General features: G+C 35.0%; 2 protein-coding genes across 2 annotated transcripts; one reads left to right on the top strand and one right to left on the bottom strand.

The window, feature by feature from the left end:
* Window positions 1–11,446: 11,446 nt before the first annotated feature.
* On the top strand, window positions 11,447–14,024 carry LOC122041348 (fructose-bisphosphate aldolase 1, chloroplastic-like). Its single transcript, XM_042600993.1, has 6 exons — window positions 11,447–11,630; window positions 12,170–12,439; window positions 12,526–12,635; window positions 12,740–12,830; window positions 13,185–13,454; window positions 13,564–14,024. Exons 1-6 carry the CDS (start codon window positions 11,475–11,477, stop codon window positions 13,840–13,842), a joined length of 1,176 nt encoding a protein of 391 aa, XP_042456927.1. The 5' UTR covers window positions 11,447–11,474; the 3' UTR covers window positions 13,843–14,024.
* Window positions 14,025–21,264: 7,240 nt separating this feature from the next.
* LOC122041347 (T-complex protein 1 subunit delta-like) lies at window positions 21,265–24,065 on the bottom strand. The gene is made up of 2 exons (XM_042600992.1): window positions 22,778–24,065; window positions 21,265–21,805 (listed from the first exon to the last, which is right to left on the bottom strand). The coding sequence occupies exons 1-2, from the start codon at window positions 23,995–23,997 to the stop codon at window positions 21,424–21,426; spliced, it is 1,602 nt and encodes a 533-aa protein (XP_042456926.1). The 5' UTR covers window positions 23,998–24,065; the 3' UTR covers window positions 21,265–21,423.
* Window positions 24,066–25,767: the final 1,702 nt, after the last annotated feature.

Below are 25,767 nucleotides of genomic sequence, written 5' to 3'. Positions count from 1 at the left end.
ATTCATTTAATCAATAAAATTATCCTCTTTTAAAAAATAATAATAATAAAACATGACCATATCTGATTTTTTACCCTAATAAAATAATCTTATTATGGTATTATTTTAATAAATTTGATATGAAACTGAATCATTTAATTAAAAAATATTGTAATGCTTTAGATTTATAGCATCTTAGCAATTTTAAACATAAGTCAAAGGTTTTTTAATATTGATTATTTCAATTAAATCCATTATATTTCTATTGTAAAATTTTAAAATTAATTAAATTGATTAAGTTTTTTATTGAAAATAATTATTAAATCATATATCTCTGCTATAGTTGAGAGCTTCATCGACAAAATGGATTTGTTGATGGTGTAATTGTCGACTATGTCCAATTTGGTGGTGATATGACCTAATAATTATTTTCAATAAAAAAAACTTAATCAATTTAACTAATTTTAAAAATTTATGATAGAAATATAATGGATTTAATTGAAATAATCAATATTTAAAAAACTTTCAAATTAACCGAATGAAAATTTTAAATTATTTTAGTTTGATCAATTATTTAATTTAACCATCCTAATAAAGCTAGAAAAATTATTTTTTAAAATAAAAAATAGAATAAGATATCATTTTGATATATTTTTTAAATTAAAGTGTGCTATATATAAAGGATAACTAAAACGAGAGGAATGTTAGTTTGTATATCGGTTCATGTATATTTTCGAATCACAACTTCGGACGACTAGGCACATCTCGAGTACTTTGAATCTGACGTCTATATTCGGATCCGAATCAGATGTCCAAAATTATAAGAGTCACCTGAAAATGTACATCTAACGGATGTACAAACTATCATTATAAACTAAAATGGTAACTAAATAAACAACGATCTATTACTTTTTGTCATTTAAATATTCACTAATAAATTATAATTATAGTTTTCAAATCTTATCTTAACTCTTAACATTATTAGACATAAACCGAGTATGGAAGGCCCGTAAAAATTGGGCTTTTGTTAAAATCACTGCAAGGCCCAATTTAAACAACAAATTTAATAATATTTCACTGCAAATATAATATAATTTATTAAAGTATTTTTTTTTCTAACACGGACATAATATTTCACTGCAAATATAATATAATTTATTAAAGTATTTTTTTTCTAACACGGACCATGTGGCATAGGTCCATTCGGCTTGTTTTCTTAAGGCGAAGACCGGCCCAACCAAGGCCCAATTAAAGTGCATAAGAGTCGTCACAAGATTCCTTAATTGATATATTCAAATAATCCTTTTGCATTATCTTTTATAATAAATAGTTAAATTTATTTCTTTCTCTTTATTAGAGTAAATTATTAGACTTATTACTATTTTTTAAAAAAAACTTAGTACACATTTTCTTTTATCTGTTACAATAGATTACTAAATTTATTATTAATTTTCTATTGAAAAGACTCCTTCTTTTTCTTTTAGACTTATTATTAATTTATTTTTAAAAATTATTGATATTTTATTTTTAAAAATGGATTGGAAGAAAAGCACATAGTGGCATTGCTACTTCAAACATTTTCAATTTTCTATTGTGGATACTATAAGGACTAGGGTTGATCATGTGTCAAAAAGAAAGGCGACCATGTTTGTAACTCCGCCTAGTTCAACACCAAGATGCAAGAGGAGGGGGAAAAAGTTAGATGGAGCATAAATTTCTGATTCAATATTTTGAAGTCTAATGGTTTTATATTGTTGCTAATCATGTCGCCATATAGGTAAATTTTATGGTAGATGTTGAGGAGGACGACAATATGCCAAGGCTAAAATGATATAAAGGGAGAATTGATTTTGTGCGCATGAAGAAGCATCTTAAGAAGAGAGAAAGTTGTTGACAGACTTTCTCTCTAGCGAGGAATTGGAGTACGTTTATTTTTTTTATTTTAATTTTTTTTTTGTAACACTTCTTTCTCAAATTTTATAATGATTTTTTTTCTCTTCCTATAGTGTTGTCATTTGGTTAGATGAGTTCCTAAGCTTTAATTGGACCTATATTCTGTGTTTTTTTTTGTGAGTATGTTGGAAGACAAATCATAAATGTTTTCATGAGGATTATGCAAAAACATAATGCAACTTATGGATTTGAGATTTATTGTATGGATACAACCATGTAGGTTCGTAGCCAATTTAAATATTCGACCTTTGATATTTAATTTTACTTCTTATTAGATTAAGATACATTATTATATCTTGTTTTGAATGTGTAGCAAGAAGTGTTTAGCACTTGGAGCTATACGGTAAACGCAGGCAAATACATAGCATGGATTACAGAACTTTTCTTGCGAAGTTGACATCCACGACAAAGGGTCAATTGTAGGAACTGAATGAAGATCTATTTAGAAGGTGCAGATATATCATTTTCCTAATTAATGGTAGGTGGTATTAGTATTTGTTGGTTTTTAAAACATCCAAAGGTAATTTCATAGTGTGGAATTCAAATCATGATTCATTTACAGTTGGGATGACTAAAGTTTACATAAGTTTGACGATATTCTATTCCAACAAGTTTTAAGATAGTAGTATTAAACAAAACCCTTTTTTGTAGGCACATTTTTTTGTTAGTTGCATACTTCATCTTTCAGGATTAGACATAGGCAGTCATGAGGTATTGAGAGAATAGTGGCGTTATCAAGGTGCAACTCTGGATTGTGTTATATATGCATGTATGTGGGTGGAGTGTCTATCTAGTGACACAAATGATAAATGGAGGTTTGCAAATGATATGAAGATAAGCACTTATCGAGCCCGTGTTGCATCAACTATATTATATTATTAGATGATATTGGATTGTTGAAAAAAAAAATATTTGACTAATTTATCTCACCTTTTGCTTCTTATGGTAAAACAGTATAGTATGATAAGAGTTTAAATTTTGCTTTTGTATGAAGTTTTGTGCTGTTGATTTTTATGGTAAAACAGATGTTATTGATGTCAACAGATGTAGTACTGATGACAGACATATGACTTAGTGATCAAGAAATTGTTATAGAAATTTTTTTTGATTTTTTATTTTGTTGGTAAAATTAGGTACAAAATATCTAAAACCAGGTATATATGTAGTTTAATTGGGTATAATTATATAAAGTTTGAGTATATATGTAGTTTAATTTGAGTATATATGTAGTTCAATTAGTCTTAATGCCTAAAAAATTAGAGCATACTTGACTCTAATTAAGATATATGTACGCAATATCAATATAATTTATAAATTATGAGGTATATTTGGACACAAGTTAGACATTAATTGAGAATGTTATAGTCAATAAAACCACTATGGACGAGACTTCCTCGATAGGTCTAGTTGCCTCAAGAAATCCGTTACAATCAGGTACAATCAACTTATTATTTCATATTCCTGATCAAGGTACATAATTCACTTTATTAGGGTCCCCTCGGATGGGTCTAATGACTAGCACATGAGGTGTTGCCACAATGAGGTATGAGGTTCGAATCTCGGCAAAGCCGAGATAAATGTCTCCCTTATGTGCTAGTCACTATTCCAAAGGCTAGTAGTCGCCCGTGATTTACCTCCTCCGTGTTGGCATTGGGACGGGTTGGCGGGGGTGCTGGGGACGAGCGTATTCACCTTTTGCCACGATAATTCACTTTATTAGGTACTAAATATCCAAATTCAAGTATGTATGTAATTTAATTGAGTATAATTGTAGAAAATTTAAGTATCTAGGTACGAGACTCCCTCTATAGGTCTTATTGCCTCAAAAAATTGGATACAATTGACTACAATTCAGGTATATATGTACACAAATGCAGTATGATTTGTAAATTATCAGGTACATTTAGATGCTAATTGAAATGTTGTGGTTCACACTATTCAACATAATGTTGTTGTCAATAGAACTGCTATGATTGATTATTTCCATCGAGAAAGCATTGACACAATAACATCAATATAGGTGAATCAATATGAGATTCAATACTTCATAAGTAAAAGAGGAAAATGTATATCATATATGTTTGGCATCACATGATATGATATACACCCATAACCAAATCCTAGAAGCGATTAATGTTGGTGAGTTTTTTGGTCATATGACCTAGTTTCATTGATCATATAACGTGGATTAAGGTCAATGATACTATTACTTGACTTATTGTTTCACATTCTTGATCATGAATAGGGCTGTAAATGAACTAAACGTTCGTGAACAAGCTTGGTGTTTAGTTTAGTAAGACCTTGTTTGTGTTCGTTCAATATACATAAGATTAATTAAACAAACAAGCTTGAACAGCCTGTTAAGATAAACAAACAAGCTTGAACACATATGTGTTCAGCTCGTTAACATTCGTGAACAACGTTCATGAATAATGTCCACGAACTATATTCATTAATAATACTCTTTTCAATATGATAAATAAATAAATAAATTTAAATTATCAAACTTAACAATCAATCAAACAACTAAAAGTTTCAAACAAGCTTGAATTAAGAGAGTTTGATAACATCTAAACGAACAAAGCTCGAAACAAGCTCAAGTCAAGCTCGAGCCAAGCTCAAGCCAAGCTTGAATTAAGAGCTTGATAACATCTAAATGAATCAAACTCAAGCCAAGTTTCAAACAAGCTCAAACTCATAAAAAATAAACCAAGTCAAGCTTGAACACTCATTTCAAAAGGTTGGTTCATTTTAAGCTCGGCTCGGTTTGGTTAGCTTATCAAACAAGCTTAGGGGTGTCAAAAATGAACCCGACCTGACGACCCAACCCGAATCGACCCGAAAAAAATCAGGTTCGGGTTGGGCATTTTCGGGTTCGGGTCGGGTTCAGGTTGGAGGGTAAAAAAATTTCAGGTTGGATCGGGTCGGGTTCGGGTTGACCCGGGTTGACCCGGGGTGACTTAAATATAGGGTTTTTTGGGGTTAAATCAAATTTTATTTTAAAAATTTAGATATTTTTATGTATATTAATATCATGTTTGTATGATAATGATGGAGTATTGAGATAAAAGTGAAGAATTACAGGGAAAATAGCTAAAAAAAAGTCATTTTAATCGGATTTTCGGGTTATGTGGGTCGGGTTCGAGTTGATCGGGTTGGTCGGGTTCGGGTTTGGGTTGAGGTGTTTTGGGTTGAACTCGGGTTCGGGTCGGGTTCGGATTGGGTTAAAAAAAAACTCAACCCAACCCAACCCAACCCGACTCGACCCATCCGAATTGACACCCCTAAACAAGCTTGAATATCCCAAAGCTCGGCTCGGCTCAGCTCGGCTTGTTTACAGCCCTAATCAAGATATAAAATTCACTTTATTAGGTACTAAATATTCAAATTCATGTATGTAATTTAATTGAGTATAATTGTAGAAAATTTGAGTATCCAGGTATGAGACTCATCGATAGGTCTCATTGTCTCAAGAAATCGGATACAATTGACTCCAATTCAGGTATATATATACACAAATGCAGTATTATTTATAAATTATCGAGTACATTTGGATGTAACTTAGACGCTAATTGAAATATTGTGGTCCCCACTAATCAATATAATGTTGTTGTCAATAGAACCACTATGGATGATTATTTCTAGGGGGATTAAGGTCAATGATACTATTGCTCGATTTATTGCTTCACACTCTTAATCAAAGTACATAATCTACTTTATTAGGTACTAAATATTCAAACTCAAGTTTGTGTATAATTTAATTAAGTATAATTGTACAAAATTTGAGTATCCAAGTAAGACTCTCTCTATAGGTCACGTTGCCTCAAGAAATCAAGTATAATTGACTCCAATTCAGGTATATATGTACATAATTACAATACTATTTGTAAATTATCAAGTACATTTGAATGCAAATTAGGAACTAATTAGAATGTTGTGGTCCCCACTAAACAACACTAACTGATTCCATACACTATATTCAAATTCAAGTATGTATATAATTTAATTGGGTATAATTGAACAACATTTACGTATGGAGAATTTGCATAATTTATACCTAAATGTTAACAAATTGTACCATATTAATAGGAAACTTATGTTTTTTGACTCAAGGACCGACGAGAGAGTTGGATTTGTGGTTGAAGAATTTGCATAATTTATACATAAATGTTAACAAATGATCCCATCTTACATTAAGATGGCATCATGTTTCATTAAATGGTACCTAAAATTGAAAATGATACCAAGATCTAAACTTTATGACAAAATGGATGATACATTGTATAACACATGCTTATTGAGAAAATATCATTATATATCATATATGAGGAAGGGTTAATTAGTGATTATTAACATGCTCATGGTACCATATTTCAGTTAATTAAATGCTCATCCTTGCATTTCATATACCCAATTTATCAAAATTTGTACTCAAATTTCTGATCGAAATTGGATACAAATTGGTCATCCATAAACCCTCTACTTCAACTAAAGCACATATCAAATATCAAAACAGAAACACATATTATTCAAGTGTCTAACATCATCCACAAACACAACAATAACTAATACATGATACAAAGTTAACCTAAACCCCAAACACAACCATAAGTTCCCACCATACATGCATGATACAAAGTTAACATAAACCCTAAACACAACCATAAGTTCCCACCATACAACCACATATAAAAACAAAATAATCATAGTATACTACAATGACTACATATTGAGACAAACCAAGTTTTGCACAACATTTCCAGAAAAAAAATCATCAAACAATATGTAAATCACCAATGTTGCCACTTGAACGTGTATGCCATCTTGAACGTAAGACCATGCTTGATTCCCTTTCTAGTAATCTCTTTTTCCTGTGGAAGTGTAAAAAGAATTATTAGGCTACCCACAAAAAATACATAGTAAAATTGCATAAAACTAAGTGTGATATATGCATTAACAAATAAGCATGTTGAAACATTGAAACAACATTTTAATGAAACAAATAAATACAGCTAGTTTATCGAATTTGTAATTCGATTGTTCTTTTTGGTTAAACCTAGAGTTATATAAGGAAATTAAATATTAGCTTTCCTTAAAAGACTTTGTCTAGGCGGTGGTGGATGCTCCCATATCCAAGAAGGTCATGTGCCTCGCCATGCAGTCCTGGAAGCTAATTTTGGAAATTAAAGTTACTTTTTACAACATGCATTAACAAATAAGCATGTTGAAACATTGAAACAACATTTTAATGAAACAAATAAATACAGCTAGTTTATAGCTTCTTTGAAGCTACGTCTATTGTGGTCTTTTATATGGCAACGATTACACTTTGATACACGTGTTTCAACTTGCGATGATATTCTCTTAGTCCTACTACGACCTGTCTGACTGCGCACATTAGAGCATTGATTACATTTCCTTATCAAGATTTGATTTGTTAATGCCAAAAGTTAGGATTAGATTAATAATTTCTTTGTATATTTGATGTTACATTCTAGTCTTGAAATATTTGTCACAAAAATCATATAACGAAAATGACTTCAACTTAATAGCAGTGCAAGCATGCTTGTATGGAAGCTTATTGTTCTGCCAAGCTCTGCATGAACAACTCTTATCCATTAAATCAACAGCAAAGGATTTTTCACCATCAACTATCTCAAACTTTCAATTACATGACCAATGCACTCTTAAATTTTGGGATTAAAGATAAACACTAGCAACAATCTTCTTCTTTCTTGGACTTAATTCCTTAACCATTGTCAAGGTCGATTCATGTCGCAAGTGCATCATGTTCATGATTTGCATGTGTATGTGTCCACCATAGTCACAATAGGGAGATAATGAGCTAGTTTAACCCAATTATTCTAACATTTGGCTATGTTATTATTCATAATACTCCATCTATCACCAAAAAATAAAACATTTGTCCAACTTTGTGGTTGGGAATGTGCAATAAACCCTATGGTAAGTGATATAGAGTATATGATATTGTTTATATGTTGTTTATGCTGTTGTAAAGATGTAACATACTCAGCTTTATTGAATACTGAAAACCAGTGCGTTTTGTTATGTTTTGGATAACTTTACAACACTTAGAATAACAAAAACAAAAAACATTTCAAATTCAAAACATTCGTAAATTGCCCTCAAAATATGTATTAATATAAAAATTAAAGTAAAATTTTTCTAAACGAAAGTAAGTAATTAACTTACTTACTTGACAAAATTATCCACTAAATGCTTCAAACAATACGAATGGTGACTATCCACAAATAGTTGCTTAACTGCCTTCATAATCCCAGGGCATTTGTCAAAGAAAAATATGAACTCATTGAACGAAAAGCTTTAAAATGAAAGTATGATACTTCTCAACTGATAACAAAATCATTCCCAATTAGTATCATTCTCCGCATCCACTACAGAATAAGCAATTGTAAAAAGATCATTGTTGGCGTCCTTCGACATAGTAACTACGATACTACCTTTATACTTATTATTTATATGAATCTCATCCAAAAAAATCAACGGCCTACAACCAATAATAAAACCAACTGCATATGCATGGAAACAAATGAATAACTATTTAAATTTATTAGTTACAGGATCAATCTAACTCTCAGCAATACTGATAGAATTTGTTTTTCAAATAACATGACAATACCATCTTAGCTTGTCATAGCATACCTTTTATGTACCATGAATATCATGCATCGCTAATTCCTTACCTTTCCACACTTTGTGGTAGTTTAACTCTATCCCATAATCTCTTTGCAGGTCTTTCTGAACTGTAAAAGGGTGATACGAGGGTTCTGCTCTTAATTTATCTTTCACTACATTAGCGATCCAAGTTGCATTTGCTTTAGGATGTCTTCTACTATGTAGATTATTCTCACCACATGTATGATGCAAGTTGCATTTTTAGATTCCAAATATACTATTTTTTTATATTTTGAAGCATAAATTCTCCATCCATAACTCCTTTCACTACAAATAGCATAAAAATGAACGTCATGTAGCAACAACATAGTTTTTAATTCATCTTCTAAAATCAACAACATCTCCGAATTTTTTCTCTTCGCCATGGATGCAATTAATCCAAGCATCTAGAGTATTCGACAATGGAGCATGTTTGATCTCCTCATCACTCCTTGATTGTGTGTGTTCCTCCTCAACCCTTACCAGTTTGATACAAAATTATTAAGATGCATCATATACAAACAAGTATAAAATAGATATATATTATACATATATAATGAAAGTATTGAATGTAAATACGATTAGTAGTGTCAAATAAACGATATCATATACACTTATGCCAAATGTAATATAAAATATTATCACAACGACAATAAGAAAAAGGATATAATAATTTACCTCACAAAATGTAGGTTGCCGACACATTCATTTATACTCTCTACCTTCAAATGGATCATGTTGAGTTTCATACACATATGAAGATGCATCATATTAAAGACATCATAATCATCATTCAAAGTCACGTACATCTTATATTGCAGAGCTACGTATTGTAAATCATAATTCGGGAGTAATTTCTCCATATTTTTTGGCAAGACCCACAAATATATCAACTATAACCACTGAAAATTGAAATCACAAATAATTATTTCTTGCACTTACAACTACCCAAAAAACGTAAGGTTGTAAGGCCCATTTCCAGAATCTATTTTCGACCTAATCTACAAAAACATAACATTCAATTCATAATGTAAAAACTATAAATCAAAACTTCATTCATATAAAATTCAAGACAAAAACTAATTTTTCTAGAGAATTTCTAAAAATTGAACAATATTTCAATTTAAGACTTAAACAATAAAAATTTAAGCATAAAATTAAGTACTCTAAAGAATTTCCAGATAATCACTCCACAATGGATATAGATGAAATATAAATATAATAAAAAAAACTAAACACTAATATTGGGCATGAAATAGATAAACAAAAAATAAGACGTTGCTTCTCTTTAATTGACAGTAAATTACGTTAACCTAATCAGAAAACTAACCCCTCATAGAATCATTTAATTGAAAATGATCAAACACAAATCCATTCATAAAGCTACAATTTCAATGAAAAAAATTATAACGTCTAGTAAAAAATCTTACATTTTTCTCTTGTTCATTGATTTTTCCCTTAGTTTGAATAAAGGAAGGTGCTGCTTCACTTCAAAGGTCCTGTCGTCTCTCTGATTTTAACCACCGACTCCAATTGATGAGCATGGTTGTCGATGATTTAGGGTAAAAGCAGATATTGAGAATCATGAGGGAAAAGATATTAGAGAGTTTAATTAAAACCGAAGGTAATAAAATAAATTCTTACTCGGTGACTAACAAGGAAGTTGAAATTGTCAATGGAGATTTAAAGACAACTTCCCCTTTAAATATTCACTAACAAAATCAAAATTACACTCTATATTTAAAATTTAAATTCAACGCAAATCTTATCTAAACTCAGTAGGCTGAAACTGACAACCCAATAAAAATTGGGCTTTTGTTAAAATTATTGATGTTTATTTGAAATTATGGCCGAATTAAAATAATAAATTTAATAATATTCCACTGCAAATATATAATTTATCAAGGTATTTTTTTTAATCTAATATGAGCCATGTGGGTCTAGGTCCGATCGGTCAGTTTTCTTATCGTAGACTTGTCCAACCGAGGCCCAGCCCAATTAAAGCGCATGAGAGTTCGCGTCTATATCAATTTATCAAGGTATTTGACAATTCATTTTATATGTCTGCTTCCATAGACGACGGCGATGGCGGCTAGCTTGATGTTATTGTGTAAATGATGTTACAGTGCATATGGATGAGTATTGATTTAATTGTTAAACACGAGTATATTATATATAAAAAAAATAAAACATAAATTTTCAGTATAATATTTGATAAAAAGTTATAGGCTGATCTCGGACAATCGGCCATTTCTGATAAAAAAAAATAAATCACCCTATGAGTTATTTCTTTAGGTTTGGTCGACTTTATTTTGCTTTGCTTTGACAATCTATCATGTTATATGATGGCTAATTCAGTCAAGACAAGTATAATGAATAAAGATGAATGAATAGAAATTAAATAATAAATAAATAAACATATGAAATATAATTTTTGGAAGGTGACGTATTATATATATTTTTTAAACAAATTATTAGACTTATTAGTTATTAAAAAAACAGTTATTAGACATATTCTTTTGTATATTAGAATATATTATTAAATTTATTATTAATTTTCTGTTGAAAAGGCTTTTTCTTCTTCTATTAGATTTATTATTAATTTATTTAAAAAACATTATTGATTTTTTTTTCTTTTATCTGTTAGAATAGATTATTAAATTTATTATTAATTTTCTGTCGAAAAGACTTTTTCTTTTTCTATTAGACTTATTATTAATTTATTTAAAAAATAGATTATTAAATTTATTATTAATTTGGAAAGGCATATTAAAGTCTCTATAAATAGACATATGCAATTAATCGATTCATCAAAGCAGTTTGATTTTCGCAACGAAGAAAGAGCGATGGCGTCGTTGCAACTGACCGCTTCGTCGAGCCAATGGATCGCCGGAAAGGGGCCTTTCGCCTGGAGAAACTCCCCTCGGACGGCGGTGCCCCGACGCGTCGCCGTGCGCCCGATCAGGGCCGGATCGTACACCGACGAGCTCGTACAGACTGCTGTGAGTCGACCTAAACTTCTTTACCTTCCTGATTTCTAGGTTTATCCTTCTGACTCGCCCTGAAGGCATTGATGGGATTTATGGGAATGTGTCCGTACATGGACATAGGAACTCAAAGCTCTTATAGTAGATAATATGCTTGATCCGCCTAGGTAAAGCTGTATCAATGTTGTAGTTCTCACTAAACATGTAATTGGACGTTGGATCTGATACTTTTTCACTAGTATTGTCGATATACAGTTCGATGATATATCATTATTTGGATCCTTTTCTTTATTATTTATTTGTGAGATGACCATATGACAATTTTTGTACAAAAAATTCAAAAAGAAGATGGCTCAAAAGGATACTATAGAAGGATAGCCATTTGTAAAGCAGTGTAGATTTATCTCTATAAGAAAGAAAGGGAAGATCATTATCAAGCAATGTAGATTGGTGAATGATTCATCACTTTTATTTTGAAGCAAAATAAACATTGTCCGTGTTTGTCTGCCTCTTTTTCTTTGCTTAGCCAATTGCTTGCTCATTTACTACTCTAGAAATCTATTGCTTCGCCTGGGCGTGGAATTCTTGCTGTCGATGAATCAAATGCTACATGTGGAAAGAGGCTTGCTTCAATTGGTATGGAGAATACAGAAGAAAACCGCCAAGCTTATAGGCAGCTTTTGTTGACCACTCCGGGTCTAGGTGCATATGTTTCTGGGGCTATTCTTTTTGAGGAAACGCTATACCAATCCAGCACGGATGGAAAGAAGTTTGTGGATTGCTTACTCCATGAGAAAATCATGCCCGGTATTAAGGTTGATAAGGTAATTATTATATATCAGAGTTATGAAAATTTCGGTTTTACTTGCATGAAATGTTGAAGTTTGTTTTTCTTTGTTCCATTGTCAAGGGTTTGGTTCCATTACCTGGATCAAACAATGAATCTTGGTGCCAAGGGTTGGATGGATTGGCCTCGAGATGTGCTGAGTATTACAAACAAGGCGCACGTTTTGCCAAATGGTTTGTGTAGTTTTTTTTACATCTTACTTGTTGGCTTTATCGATATTGTACTCGATCCAATATGTCGATATGTATCTTTTAATTACTCTATAAAAAACTTGCAGGGGAACAGTTGTCAGCATTCCTTCTGGACCTTCCGCTCTGGCTGTCAAGGAGGCTGCATGGGGACTTGCTCGTTATGCTGCTATTGCCCAGGTAAATGAGACAACCTATGTTATTTTTTTATTGAAATTTCAAGTTTTTTTCCTTTATTATTTTTTTAAAATTGACAAAAGTATTGTAGGAATGTTACCCTTTGTAGTAGATCATTGATGTGTATAATCTTAAAGGTGATAGTGCATTAAGTCAAGCATGAAGTTTCCTTTGCATATAAAATTTGAGCAGATGAAGTTAATATACCATGCTCTTCTCCATGCCTTTCACAATTAATGCCACTTAGTCTATTCTATGGTCTACTTTTTATTTTGGTAATCACTTAATTTAATATTGTTTTGGTAATTATTTAGTTTTACCGGATTTGAGTTATCTTTAATTCTTACCACATTATAGGACAATGGACTTGTCCCGATCGTGGAGCCTGAGATTCTCCTTGATGGAGATCACTCAATTGAAAGAACTCTTCAAGTTGCCGAGAAAGTTTGGGCAGAAGTCTTCTTCTATTTGGCCAAGAACAATGTGGTGTTTGAGGGCATTTTGCTCAAACCTAGCATGGTGACCCCAGGTGCTGAGCATAAGGAGAAAGCATCCCCAGAGACCATCGCAAAATATACACTGAAAATGCTAAATAGGAGGGTGCCTCCTGCAGTTCCTGGAATCATGGTATGCTTACGTATCTATCATTACATCATTCGCTACTCTTCCCATCTAGTTTAGTGGTCTAGACAATGATATGATTTAAAATGATTGTGACAACCTGTTTTTTGATCAGTTTCTTTCTGGAGGTCAATCCGAGGTCGAAGCGACTTTGAACTTGAATGCTATGAATCAAGGCCCTAACCCATGGCATGTCTCGTTCTCGTATGCCCGTGCTCTTCAAAATACTGTCTTGAAAACTTGGCAAGGACGGCCAGAGAATATCGGAGCTGCTCAAAAGGCTCTCTTGATTCGTGCAAATGCAAATTCACTAGCTCAACTAGGTCGGTATTCGGAAGAGGGGGAGACTGAGGAGGCTAAAAAGGGGATGTTCCAGAAGGGTTACACATATTAAAAAGCATTGACAAAATGCAATTTTAGTTTCCAAATGTTTCTCCTATCATTTGAACTTATTTCATTATTTGTTTTCATACTTTACAATTTCATATTGGTCAAATTAGTATTATGTGTAATTGTAGCCAAACTTCTTTTTCTTGGATTTACTTCTTTAACTTCAGTGAAAAAATGTATATTTTTTAGTATTTCAGTAACATTGACTAGTTGTTTATATGCAACAGTATTTTGGAATTTTCTATTTAAATCAGATCTTTTTTTCGCCTTAAGAGCGATGTTACAAACTATTCCAACTGAAACTCAGCATGTCTTCTAAAAGTACATGAAAGCAATATCTTCTAAAGGCTTCCTTTGTGAGAACATCAGCAACTAGCTAGTTTTTCCCCAACAATTCTGCTTATTTCCCTTAGTGAAGTTGCTCTCTTAGTTAAACTTATGCTCACAATTCCTTAATTGGTTGTGGTTGCTTCATTCCATCTTGTATGGTTAAATCCTTTATATCGATTGTTCCTGTCTGAAAGCTGAGAAGACGAATCTGTCGGTATGACGTGTCTGGAGGGTTGACCGCATCCTCTTGACCCGGTGGTGAGCTGTCCTCTACGTTGACCAGATCGTCAGAAGTCCTCCTCCGGTCAACTGTACCTGTATCCAGCGACCGGGTTTCCCCGGTCTCTGGTACCTCGGTGCTTGAGGCGAATCCCACAGACGTATAAGTAACCGCATAATAGTATAGCAATAAAATGAACAGATACCGAGTACGAGAACTTACCCTGGCCCAGGGGGGCGCCCTCGGATGGATGGATGAACTGATTGGGATACTGACCGAGTCGTCACGGCTCTGAATAGTAGATATATGTCCGCCCAGTGAGTAGTTGGCTCCAGTGGCTTGGAGCCTGATGCGATATGGATCCGTAGAATGGCGCACTGTCCGACTACAATCTCGGCTCGCAGGCTGGAATACAACAGCGGCACGAAGGCTGAATACACTCTAAGCTCGCAGGCCGGCATACAGACATAGTACGATACCTGAACGACGGCTGCTCGGAGGGTGGCGGCGAACTACCGCACGGATGATGGCGGTGGACTGCTGCCAGGAGGCAGTACCCGCTGTAGTCGTCGGCAACGGCCACTAGAAGTGCCGGCAGCGGTGGAGGAGGTGTCTGGGGCTACTGGAGACGCCGACGGTGTCTATGATAGTCGCCGGAAGTAGTAGTGACGGCGGGGGAAGCCGGCTGCAACTGGAGGAGGCGGTGCTAGCCGGCAGCAGCGGCACCCGTCGCTGGGGGTGGAGGCATGGAGAACTCACTGTGATGCTTGTCGGCGGAACGCTGCTTGCGCGAATAAAAGAAGAGGAGATGGCGGCCCGCGACCGGTTCCGGCGAAGAAGGAACAGACGATGCTGTCGGTTAGGGCGCGATGGCATGGAGCCACGGCTCGGTGGCGGCGGAGACGCGAGATGCGCCGGCAACAACGGCGAGAGGCCACGATGTCGAGAGAGAAGGGAGGAGGTGCCTCGAAGATGATCATCGTCGGCGGCCTCCTCCGACGTCGTTGAAGATGGATCAAGAAGAAGCTCTTTTTTCTCCTTTATGTGGCGGCGGCAGAACCACCAAAAACCCCTTCTCCTCTGTCGCTGGCGGCGGATCCCCCCCCCCTCTTTTTCTCCCCGTACTTGCCTTAACCACCAAAAGAAAACCCTAAATGTCCAATTACAAAAATGCCCTTCTTCTTTCTCTTAATTGCCTTTGACCCTCTCACATATCCGGATCATTGATAATGCAGTATTAACGGTGATACACCTTTATTATTGCTAAGGCTCTGTAAAGGGTCCCGAGTGAAGATTCATTTATTCTTTATTTGGACAGAATCACTCATCTAAAGGGCTACAAATCTCTTTCGTAGAAGCATTTTTGACTTTCCCTTCCCACGAAATAGGGCAAAAGCAGTTGGCTTCAGCTTTCGATGCAATCAATTCTCTATTCTATAGTCTTGCCCTACGAGCTAGCATAGTTAGTTCATGTATGGATGTTGTTGTTAGATATGTGGTCAATTCTAAGTGGGTGCGGCATGTATCGTTACTGTTAGGTGAAGTCTTGTGATTTATCTCCTTTTCAAGTAGTGGGATCCTCGCCAGGTATCGATTTTAACTTTTGCTATTAATTCTCTATTCTATCCTCGTCATCCGTCATGACTCTATGGGGAAGGTTAGTGCAAAATTATCAAAAGCCAAAGAAGTTAATTGGGTTCGGGATTAGTGGTGTAGTCAAAATTTGCAATCAAGAAGTGAATTCAAATTAACCATGGTACATTCTTGAGGTCGCGCCCGACCTCACTACCTCGCTACAAGGCCTCAACCAAGGCAAGACCTCACCACGAGGCCGCGGCCAAAGCGAGACCTCGCCGTGAGGTCGCCACCAAGCCATCGCTAAGAGAGGAGAGGGAAGGGGAGAAGATCAAGCATACTAATAGGATGCATGCCTGTGCAGGAGGTTGATCAAAGAGAAAGATTTTGGGGTGCTGGAAAGAAAAAATCGAGAATGAAAACCTTAATTGAAAGTTAATTAGTAACGGAAACTTAATCCAGTTGCTAAAATAGTGACGAAAACGTATTATGCTACTAAAATAGTGATAGAATTAAGTTTTCATAGCTAATTGAATAGGTTAAATAAGTATAGAGATGGAATTGACCCAAAATTTTATCGCTAAATTAGCAATAATAATTTATTTCGGTCATTAATTAGCGATAGAAATTAAATTTTATCGCTAATTGCGGGTTTTCTTATATTGAATTATATGATGCGTTGCAATAAATGATATAATTTAATTGATCAAATTTTTGAACGGTCGTCAATGAAATTGATCACCTTCATATAACAAATCAAACATCAAATGTATGGAAGATTTCAATATCTATAAATATTTGACATATTTGCAAACAAAAATATAAATGTACGACAAATTAACACTATACATTTTTTCACCACTTAAATTTGTAATTGAAAGAGATAATGTAAAAAACTTTACCTCAATAAAAAAGCATTTGTTATGGAGCATCAGTGAAGCGACGACGTTAGCGCTGGCAGCAAACAATAACGATGCTGATGATCGCGGGGTGTGGTAATAGCAACATGGACAGCAGCAGTATCAATGAGCAGCGGAGGATTTTGAGAGTAAAATTAGGATCAGAGAAAGAATAATAAGGGGATTATGAGAGGAAGAAAACTACGGAGGAGAAAAAAAGAAAGGGGATTAGGAGGAAGAAGAAAACACGGGAGGGGAGAGGGAAAAAATATCGAGAGAGAAACAATGGTTTGGGAGAGAGGAAAAAAGATTTAGTTTCTTGTTTTAATTGAATATTTTGTAAAAAAATTATGATATTTTTAGAAGTTATTGTTGAGAATTTCGGGCCGCAAAAATCGTTTTTTCGCGTTGCGGAAACCCCGATTCCCATGCCACCGGATACGTGCGAAGTAAAATAAAACAAAATTCGAGTACGAGTTTACTAAAGCCTAGATCTACACTAGGAAGAGCCTTTTACCCTTGATGCGTTGCCCTTCGCAATCTTGCTCGTCCAAAGGGTGCTGGATCTCGAGAGTGTCAAAGTAGACACTCCTCTAGAAGTATCCACACGAACAAATCAATGGAGGGAGAGCCTTAGAGTGTGCTAGCACTCCTAGAGGGTTTCGGCCAAGGAGGAGGAGAGGGAGAGCAAGAAGATGCAAGGAGGAAGATGATGGAATCAATTGGCTTAAATGAAAAATCAATCTCATTCACTCACAAAAGTGGCCGGCCACATGTGTAACTCCTTCTCATTTAATGTGGCCGACCACATTAAATTGAAAGGGGATTTGTAACCTCCATGAGGTGGCACACACATGTGCTAGCCTTGATGATGTGGCACATCATCATTTGTTCTCCTAATGTCAACTCACAAATGAGGTGGCAAATGGCCAAGTCAAACTTGACCTTTTATCTTTCTTCTCAAGTCAAGTCAAACTTGACTAAATCTCTCTCATGGTTGATCTAATCTAACCATTTGATTCAAACCAACTTAATATAATGAATCTAATTCATTTAATTAAATTGATTCAATGAGTCATAATTTAAATTAGACTCATTGAACACATGAATCAACTTAAGTCCAACTCAATTAGCTTAATTAGGATTACTCTTAATCCAATTTGATTCATCACATGAATCTAATACTCTTGGTTCATCATATGAACCTAATCTCCATCTAATTATCCTTTGTGTGTGACCCTATAGGTTTTTGTAACGTTGGTAATGCTTCTAAACTCATTTAAAAGCATAAGTAATGAGCGGTATCTAGCAACACATCATTACTACCCAAGTTACAAGAATGTTGAGATCCAATATCACCTTGTGACTACTAATTGTGACTCCTCACAAAATATGACATTGTCCTTCTATCCTAGACATCTAGATTGATCAATGTGAGGCATAGACCGTGTCATCCTCTAATCAATCTAAATCTTGAACTCCAAGTAGACTCACTCAATCAAATGAGCTCAATATCTTATATTGACTCATTTGGGCATGGCCATGCACTTCGTGGTCTCACTCTATCAAGAATATCGATGTTGCTCCCGTTATATAGGAGGGATAGATCTCATCTACATCACTTACATCCCTCTGCATAATTCGTTACATACCCAGTAATCACCTTTATAGTTCACCCAGTTACGGGTGACGTTTGATGAAGCCAAAGTACGTAACTCCTTATGTAAGGATCCATGGTGACTTCAGGTTCAAGGACTAGTAGTCATACTAATAGCCACATGAGAAAGTATATGATACTCATATAACGATCTATGATACTTTCTCATGGCGGGTCATTCAGTATACATTCTCCAATGCATACCCATGTGTCAACTTGATATCTCTATATCCATGACTTTTGAGATCAAGTCATCGAGTTGACCTACATGCTAGTCTCGTCGCATTAACATTGTCCCTGAATGTTAATACTCGACTAGGAATGATTAAGAGTAGTGTTCCCTATATCATCTCACTATCGGTTCAACTAACCGATTGATATATGTAAGAACCCTCTACTCAAGGACGTTATTATACTTAGTTTATTTGGCACCAATACAAGTAAGCATAATAACCAAAACAAATGCCTTTATTAATATACAAGAATATGATACAATGAGTCCATACAACAATCATCAAATGATTGGCTCTAGGGCTCTAACTAACAGTTATAACTAAATTCTTTTTTTAAAATATTTTAATGTATTAATCCCCCCCCCCCATGTAACTATGCCCTTGCTCGAGATGATACATTGTTCGTTATTTAGGGCAAAAAATATGTTGGTATCTGGTTGTGTTGCAATCTAAGCGCGGGCAGAGTTAGACTTTATCTCTGGTTGTGGTGTAAAAAATGACGGTATAATATCGCTTTGGCGAAGTCGAGACTAGAGTTAGATTTTATCTGTTTAAGACGGATTTGGCTCGCACACGGTGGTCATGGAATACGATAATCATCTCCCAAGATATAACAACTTTATTTATGATGACAGCACTAAATTGTAAGACCTTTGAATCAAAAAAGCTTTTCAAACTCTCCAAATGCAAGTATGGAATGCAATGTTTGCTTTGAATTAAAATGAATTAAGTGAGTGAAATTATAAGGTGAGAGGTCTTATTTATACTAAGTGAAAAGGTATAAGAACCTCGTGGTTCAATTAAATTTCAACCATCCAACTTGAATTGGATGGTTTAGATTGTATCTCTTCCTAAGAGATACAAAGTCTCTTTATTTGGATGTCAATCAATAGTTACGATTGAGTCATCCAAAGGGCACTTATTCAAATCGAAGATCCAGATTTCTCGATCCTCATCCAACGATTTGAATTTAATTCTCATTCATATTATATTTCTAACCAAATGATGTCTAATTGTTGAGCACTTAGTGGCAAAAGATCGTAGTGATTCCATGTGGTAAAAGGTGATTTACTTACTTTCAGTACTCCCATTAATTTATTTTTAAGTTAACACGGAGAAGGTAAATCACGGATGACTACTAACCATTAATACAAGCGGCTAAGATATAGAAAAAGACATGTTGGAATAAATTAAGATTTGAATAAAAGATTTTATGTGGTAAATCGCATCGACCAGATGTTAAGATGATTGATTTTTTTTTTTTTAATCTTATTAACCGTCATCATTGTATGGAAAGGACATAAACCTGATAAATAATTCGGTGTCAGGACGAGTTAAGAAGAGCACTTGACGAGGTTGAGTGTTGATTTTGATGTTACTTGTTGCAAACTTGCAATTTGGCCGTTGGTCCTCTTCTTATGTCAACCAGCTCGGCAAAGTAATGGTTGATGTCGAACAAAAGTAGACCAGATTTCTTTGAATTATTTTTTCTCTTTTTTGTCATTATTATTTTCCGTCAAGTAAACCAATAGGGATAAATTATTCAAAGAATTTGAAGATAAAGTATTTTAAATGTATATTTTAATTTTTTTAAAAAAATCAACCTTTGCCATACGTAGATGTAAAATATTAGTTAATTAAAATAAATGCGCATTCTATTCATTAAAAGTTACTATTATAGTTTTTTCAAATTTTTAAAGAAATTTCACCTTTTTTTTTTCAATTTTCATTGTCTTGTCATGACATATTATATTCATATGAGATAATCTATCATGCTTTTTTCCTATCATATTTATGGAATGAAAAAAATTATCATGCTGTTTTTTTTTTTTTTTTGCTTTCATATTTATGGAATGAAAAATTTCTGTTGATTCGTATATTTATGGTAGAAGACAAGGAACAAAATAAGATACACAGTAAATTGTTACAGATTAATGTTTGTATTTTTAATTAAATTAACTTTTATAATTCAAAAGTTAAATTTTATTAGGATGAGATATTGGAAGAAAAAGAATTATTTTTAAAATTATTAAAAATAATTTTTACCTGCCTCCCGACAAAAGAGTTTCTGAGCCATTTCTTACCGGAAAAAAAAAACACTAGGATTCTTATAAACAATATAAAAAATATTAAATCAAATCTATATTGTAAATCATATTTCTATAAGCATTAAATCTTGAGGTATTTTTGCATCAGTGTAATGTTTCAAATACAAATTGCAACTTCGAGTGGTTAAAAGGATAAAAACTTGAAGCTCTCATTCTAAAGGATTTGTAAGTACATATAAATATATTTTTTAAAATAATTTTTAATGTAAATATATGTAAATATTTATATGTTTTAGGGAAGCAGTGACTGTGATAAGTTTTTAAAACAACCTCTAAATAAAGAGTTTTTGTGTAATTTATTGGCAATAATAAAAGATCATCAAAGTGCAATATTTAAAGAAATTTAACAAAGTAAAGATAGCAACGAAAACTGATTAATATCAAACATGAAAAAAGCACAACAATTTAATCATACTAACAGTCAACCAATAACTTGCAAGACAAAAACCATGAGTGTCTCAAAATAGTAAACGATCATCAAGCCACAACTTAAACCCCAAGAAGAAAACTAGTACTAGTTCCAAACTCGAAACAAAAAACGCATATTTCCCTCCTCCAGAGCTTTACCTCACAGTGACAATGTCATCTATCTTCAAAATCATTCTCACACACTCGGCTGCCAATGTGATTGCGCTGGTGCTAACCAATAGCGGTTGCACGATATTCTCCTCCAGGATGTTTGTGATTTGCCCCTTCCTCACATTGATCCCAGCATTGATCTCGCCCTGGGCATGCCGGTTCCTGAGCTCTGTGACAATGACTATCGAGTTTAGACCGGCGTTCTCCGCCAAAGTGTAGGGAATGACCTCGAGAGCTTCTGCAAACTCCTTGATGCAGTAGCTGTCCATGCCTTGAAGCTCTTTAGCCCACGCTCCAAGCTGCCTGGACATTTCGATCTCCGGTGCACCCCCACCAGCAATTAGAAACTTCTTATTTACCAAGCATCTGTAAGAAAATGTAAATTACATTAGTTGTTATAAACATCTGTTAAGAATGACCAACAACTAAGCATCATTACATAAAAAGCTACTAAATTTTCCGATTAGCTTCAACAAAAAAAACAAAATCAGACCCGTATTGTCATCTAATCACCATTTTTAGGAGCGGTTTAATTTATGCTCGATCCAAGCTGACTTGATTTTTTTGTGTTTACATAGAATCTCCTATTGAATTGAGGAAAGCTACAGATTCAATGGAAAGGAGCATTTGCAGTGCTATTGTGCTTATTGATAATATAGCCATAAATCAATATGTGGTATCTTATGAAAATGTGTAAATTTTAAGCCGACAACTTCACAACATTTCTAAATTGATTCCTGACCAACGGATGAGAAATGGACTTCAAATAATTATTACCGCTTTAAAATGAGAATGATCAATACCAGTGTACCATTATCTACGAAACAAAATGGAAGTCACTGATTAGTATCATTACCATTCGTTTTATTAGTATCATTACCATTCGTTTCCGACTTCTTACCCTAACAAAGACCCTCTAAATGACATACATAACTTATCAAATGTCTATGATCGAACTATTGACAAATTATGCACCAACTACAATCACAACAGCCCCTAACATCCTCAATAAACTTCACACTTTTCTAACCGGGCTCATTAAAAACCTGAACATGTTCCAAACATAAAAGTGAAGCCATGTTAATCCCTACCCGATAACTCACTAACAGCCCAAAAATTGTTCTATAACACAATATCGAGATTCAGGCCCTTTCTACCCAACCCAAACATACAATGCTTTCACCATGTATAACCAAAAACAAAAACCAAACAGAAAAAAAAAATCTGACAATAAAAATTCTCCTTCAGCTACAAATGGTTTTGACTCTAAAATTGCAGGTAAATATGGAATTCTATTTGCACAGAGGTATAGAAAATATAACACAGGGATGGATTGACCTGACAACACAAAGTGCATCATGGAGACTGCGCTCTGCTTCGTCAAGAACCAGCTGGTTTGATCCCCGAACAAGAACAGTTGTTGTCCTTCCCATATCTTTGATCCCTGTGATCTTCACAATCTTCCCATCCCCGACCGAGGCTTCCTCCACGCAGCTTGCGAACCCTAGCTTGTCCTCTCGGAAGTGCTCAATATTGGCAATTGGCAGGCAGTTCAAAGTTTTTGTGATAAATTCAATCTCATCTCTTTCAACATCCTTTACCACCAGAATTTTCACCTTGGCCAGGTAGTGCAGTGAGAGATCAGTCACAGCATCTCTCAGAATGCTTTTTTGAATAAGAAGCACATTGCAACCTGTTGCCTTGATCTTCTTGACCATCCCTAGAATATAATTCCGTTCTTCTCGTAGGATCCGGTCCATCTGGGTGTAGTCGGAGACCACGATGCTCTGCTCAATGTCGGTCTTTGGCGGTGAAATTTGAAACTGTATGACGGCGATCTTAGCATTCTCAACCCGAGTTGGGCCGCCAGCTGAATGGCTGACCTTCTTATCAAAGACGAGGCCTTTAACCAGCTCGGTGTCATCGACAGTGCCTCCCAGCTTTTTCACTATCTTCACATCGCGGAGGTCAACAATGTCCGGTTGTGCAGGGTCGACGACGGAGAGGACAGCGTCAACTGCCAAGGGGGCCAGAAGGGAGGAATACTGACTGACGACCTTGCTGTTGAGGGAGGTGGCGGCAGACTTTACAAGGGCGTCACGATTGGAGAGATCAAGTGGAATGGCCATACCATGGAGGACGTCGACAGCACGAATGGACAAGCGGTGAAGGGCATCGGAGACCGCAGTGGGGTGGACGCCGGCGGAGAGGAGAGAAAGGGAGCATTTTAGAAGGGATCCCGCCAGTACGACCACGGTCGTCGTGCCGTCACCGGCTGCGGCGTCCTGGGAACGGGATAGATCGACGAGCATCTTGGCGGCAGGCTGAATAACCTCCATCTTGTTGAGGATGGTGGCGCCGTCGTTGGTGATGATTACCTCGCCGTTGGCGGATGCGATCATCTTGTCCATTCCCTTGGGACCCAGGCTAGTGCGCACGGCGTCGGCGACCGCGCGGGCGGCGATGATGTTAGCCTGACGGACATCGTCGCGCCGCTTCGTGTCCACGTAGCTCTCTGTCTTCGAAGAAGCTCGAGGAACAGCGGCGGTGGCGGCCATGTGGAAGGCGAACGGAAGAAATCTACCGAAGCCCTAACGCTACCTTCGAGAACTGAAAACGACCAGAGAAGGAGAGCGACGGTATTTGACGAATTGGGCTTATATCAATAGATAAATGGGCGGCCCATTGGCTCAAAGTGGCCCAATAAAGAAATTCATGATCATTAAGCAGCAATAGAAATCAAGAAATTCAAAAGACCTTTTTAGAAAAGAAAAAAAATACAAAAGAATTTTTATTTATTTATCTAAAATAATAATATTTTTATATTTTCAAAAGTTTAAACAGATTTTAAAACTGCACAAGGATTTATTCACATTTTTTAAAGAAATAAAATTTATTTGTCCACCTAATAAATTAAGATCCATCTTCACATTTTTTCCACCTAATAAATTAGAAAATGCATGTGATTATAGGTTTGGAGAGGGGGAGAGACCTCATTGTGGAACTAAAAGGTAGATCCGTCACTTTAACGACTCCTAGAGTTAGTATCATCGATATGGAAGAAAGTAAATTCAGGTATACAAGCGGCAGGTACATAGTAAGGTGAATTCTAGATTGTGAATTCCTACGAGATTCAACCCCTGATTGTTATGTTAATATTAGTCATAGTACCAATTATGAGATGATTGTAAATGACTCAATTTGTATCATATGTCATTATTAATAAAAGACAAAGTTGGTTATTATATTTATTTCAGTTTAGTGTCAATTGAATAAGTATAATAATGTCCTTGGGTAATAGATTTAGGGTTTAGGGTATCATATGTCCATGAGAATTGATAGTGAGATATTATAGAGAACACTACTTTTAACTGTTCCTAGTCGAACATTAATATACAAGGACAATATTAATGCGTTGAGACTAGCATATAGGTCAACGGATGACTTGATCTCACAAGTCATGAATATGAGATATCAGGTTGACACATGGGTATATATTAGAGAATATATATTGAATGATCCGCCATGAGAATGTTTCATGGATCGTTATATGAGTGTCATAAACATTCTCATGTGACTATTGGTATGAATAGTCCTTTGACCTGAAGTCACTACGATTCCCTACATAAGAAGTTGTGTACTTTGGTATCGACAAACGTCACCTGTAATAAGGTGGGCAATAAAGTCAATCACTAGGTATGCAATGAATTATGCGGAGGGATATGAGTGATGTAGATGGGATCTATCCCTTCCATATGACGGAAACGATATCTGTGGACCCCTTGATTAGTAGGACACAAGAAAGCATGGTCATGCGCAAATGAGTCAATATGAGATATTGAGCTTATTTGATTGAGTGTGTCTACTTAGAGATCAAGAAACACAAAGGTTGATAAGAGGATGACACGATCTATGCCTCGTTGATCAACTAAATATCAAGGATAGAGAGACCAAGTCATACAAGAAAATAACCATAGACAGGTTAGGTCGGATCTTGACCTTCTCGTCACTTAGGTAGCAATGATGTATTGCTAGATGCCACTCATTTCTTATGTATCTAAATATTGATTTGGGTACATTGCCAACGTTACGAGAACCTATTGGGTCACACATAAAGAACAAGTAGATTTGGAGATGTATTCATATGATGAATAATTGGATTAAGTCTAATTCGAATTGGACTTATTGAGTTAGAGAGTGTTTGGCTAAGCTTATAAGCTCTCTAAAATAGCTTATAAGATGTTTTGGAGCTTATAAGCTCTTTAAATTTGTTTGGTAAAATTTTTTTCAAACATCTTATAAGCTGTCAAAATAAACTGTTTTGGAAC

The sequence above is a fragment of the Zingiber officinale genome, chromosome 2A (genome assembly GCF_018446385.1).
Source record: "Zingiber officinale cultivar Zhangliang chromosome 2A, Zo_v1.1, whole genome shotgun sequence".
In the NCBI taxonomy this organism is placed as follows: Eukaryota; Viridiplantae; Streptophyta; class Magnoliopsida; order Zingiberales; family Zingiberaceae; genus Zingiber; species Zingiber officinale.
The sequence above is the reverse complement of the archived record's forward strand: the minus strand, read 5'-3'. Positions and strand labels throughout refer to the sequence as shown.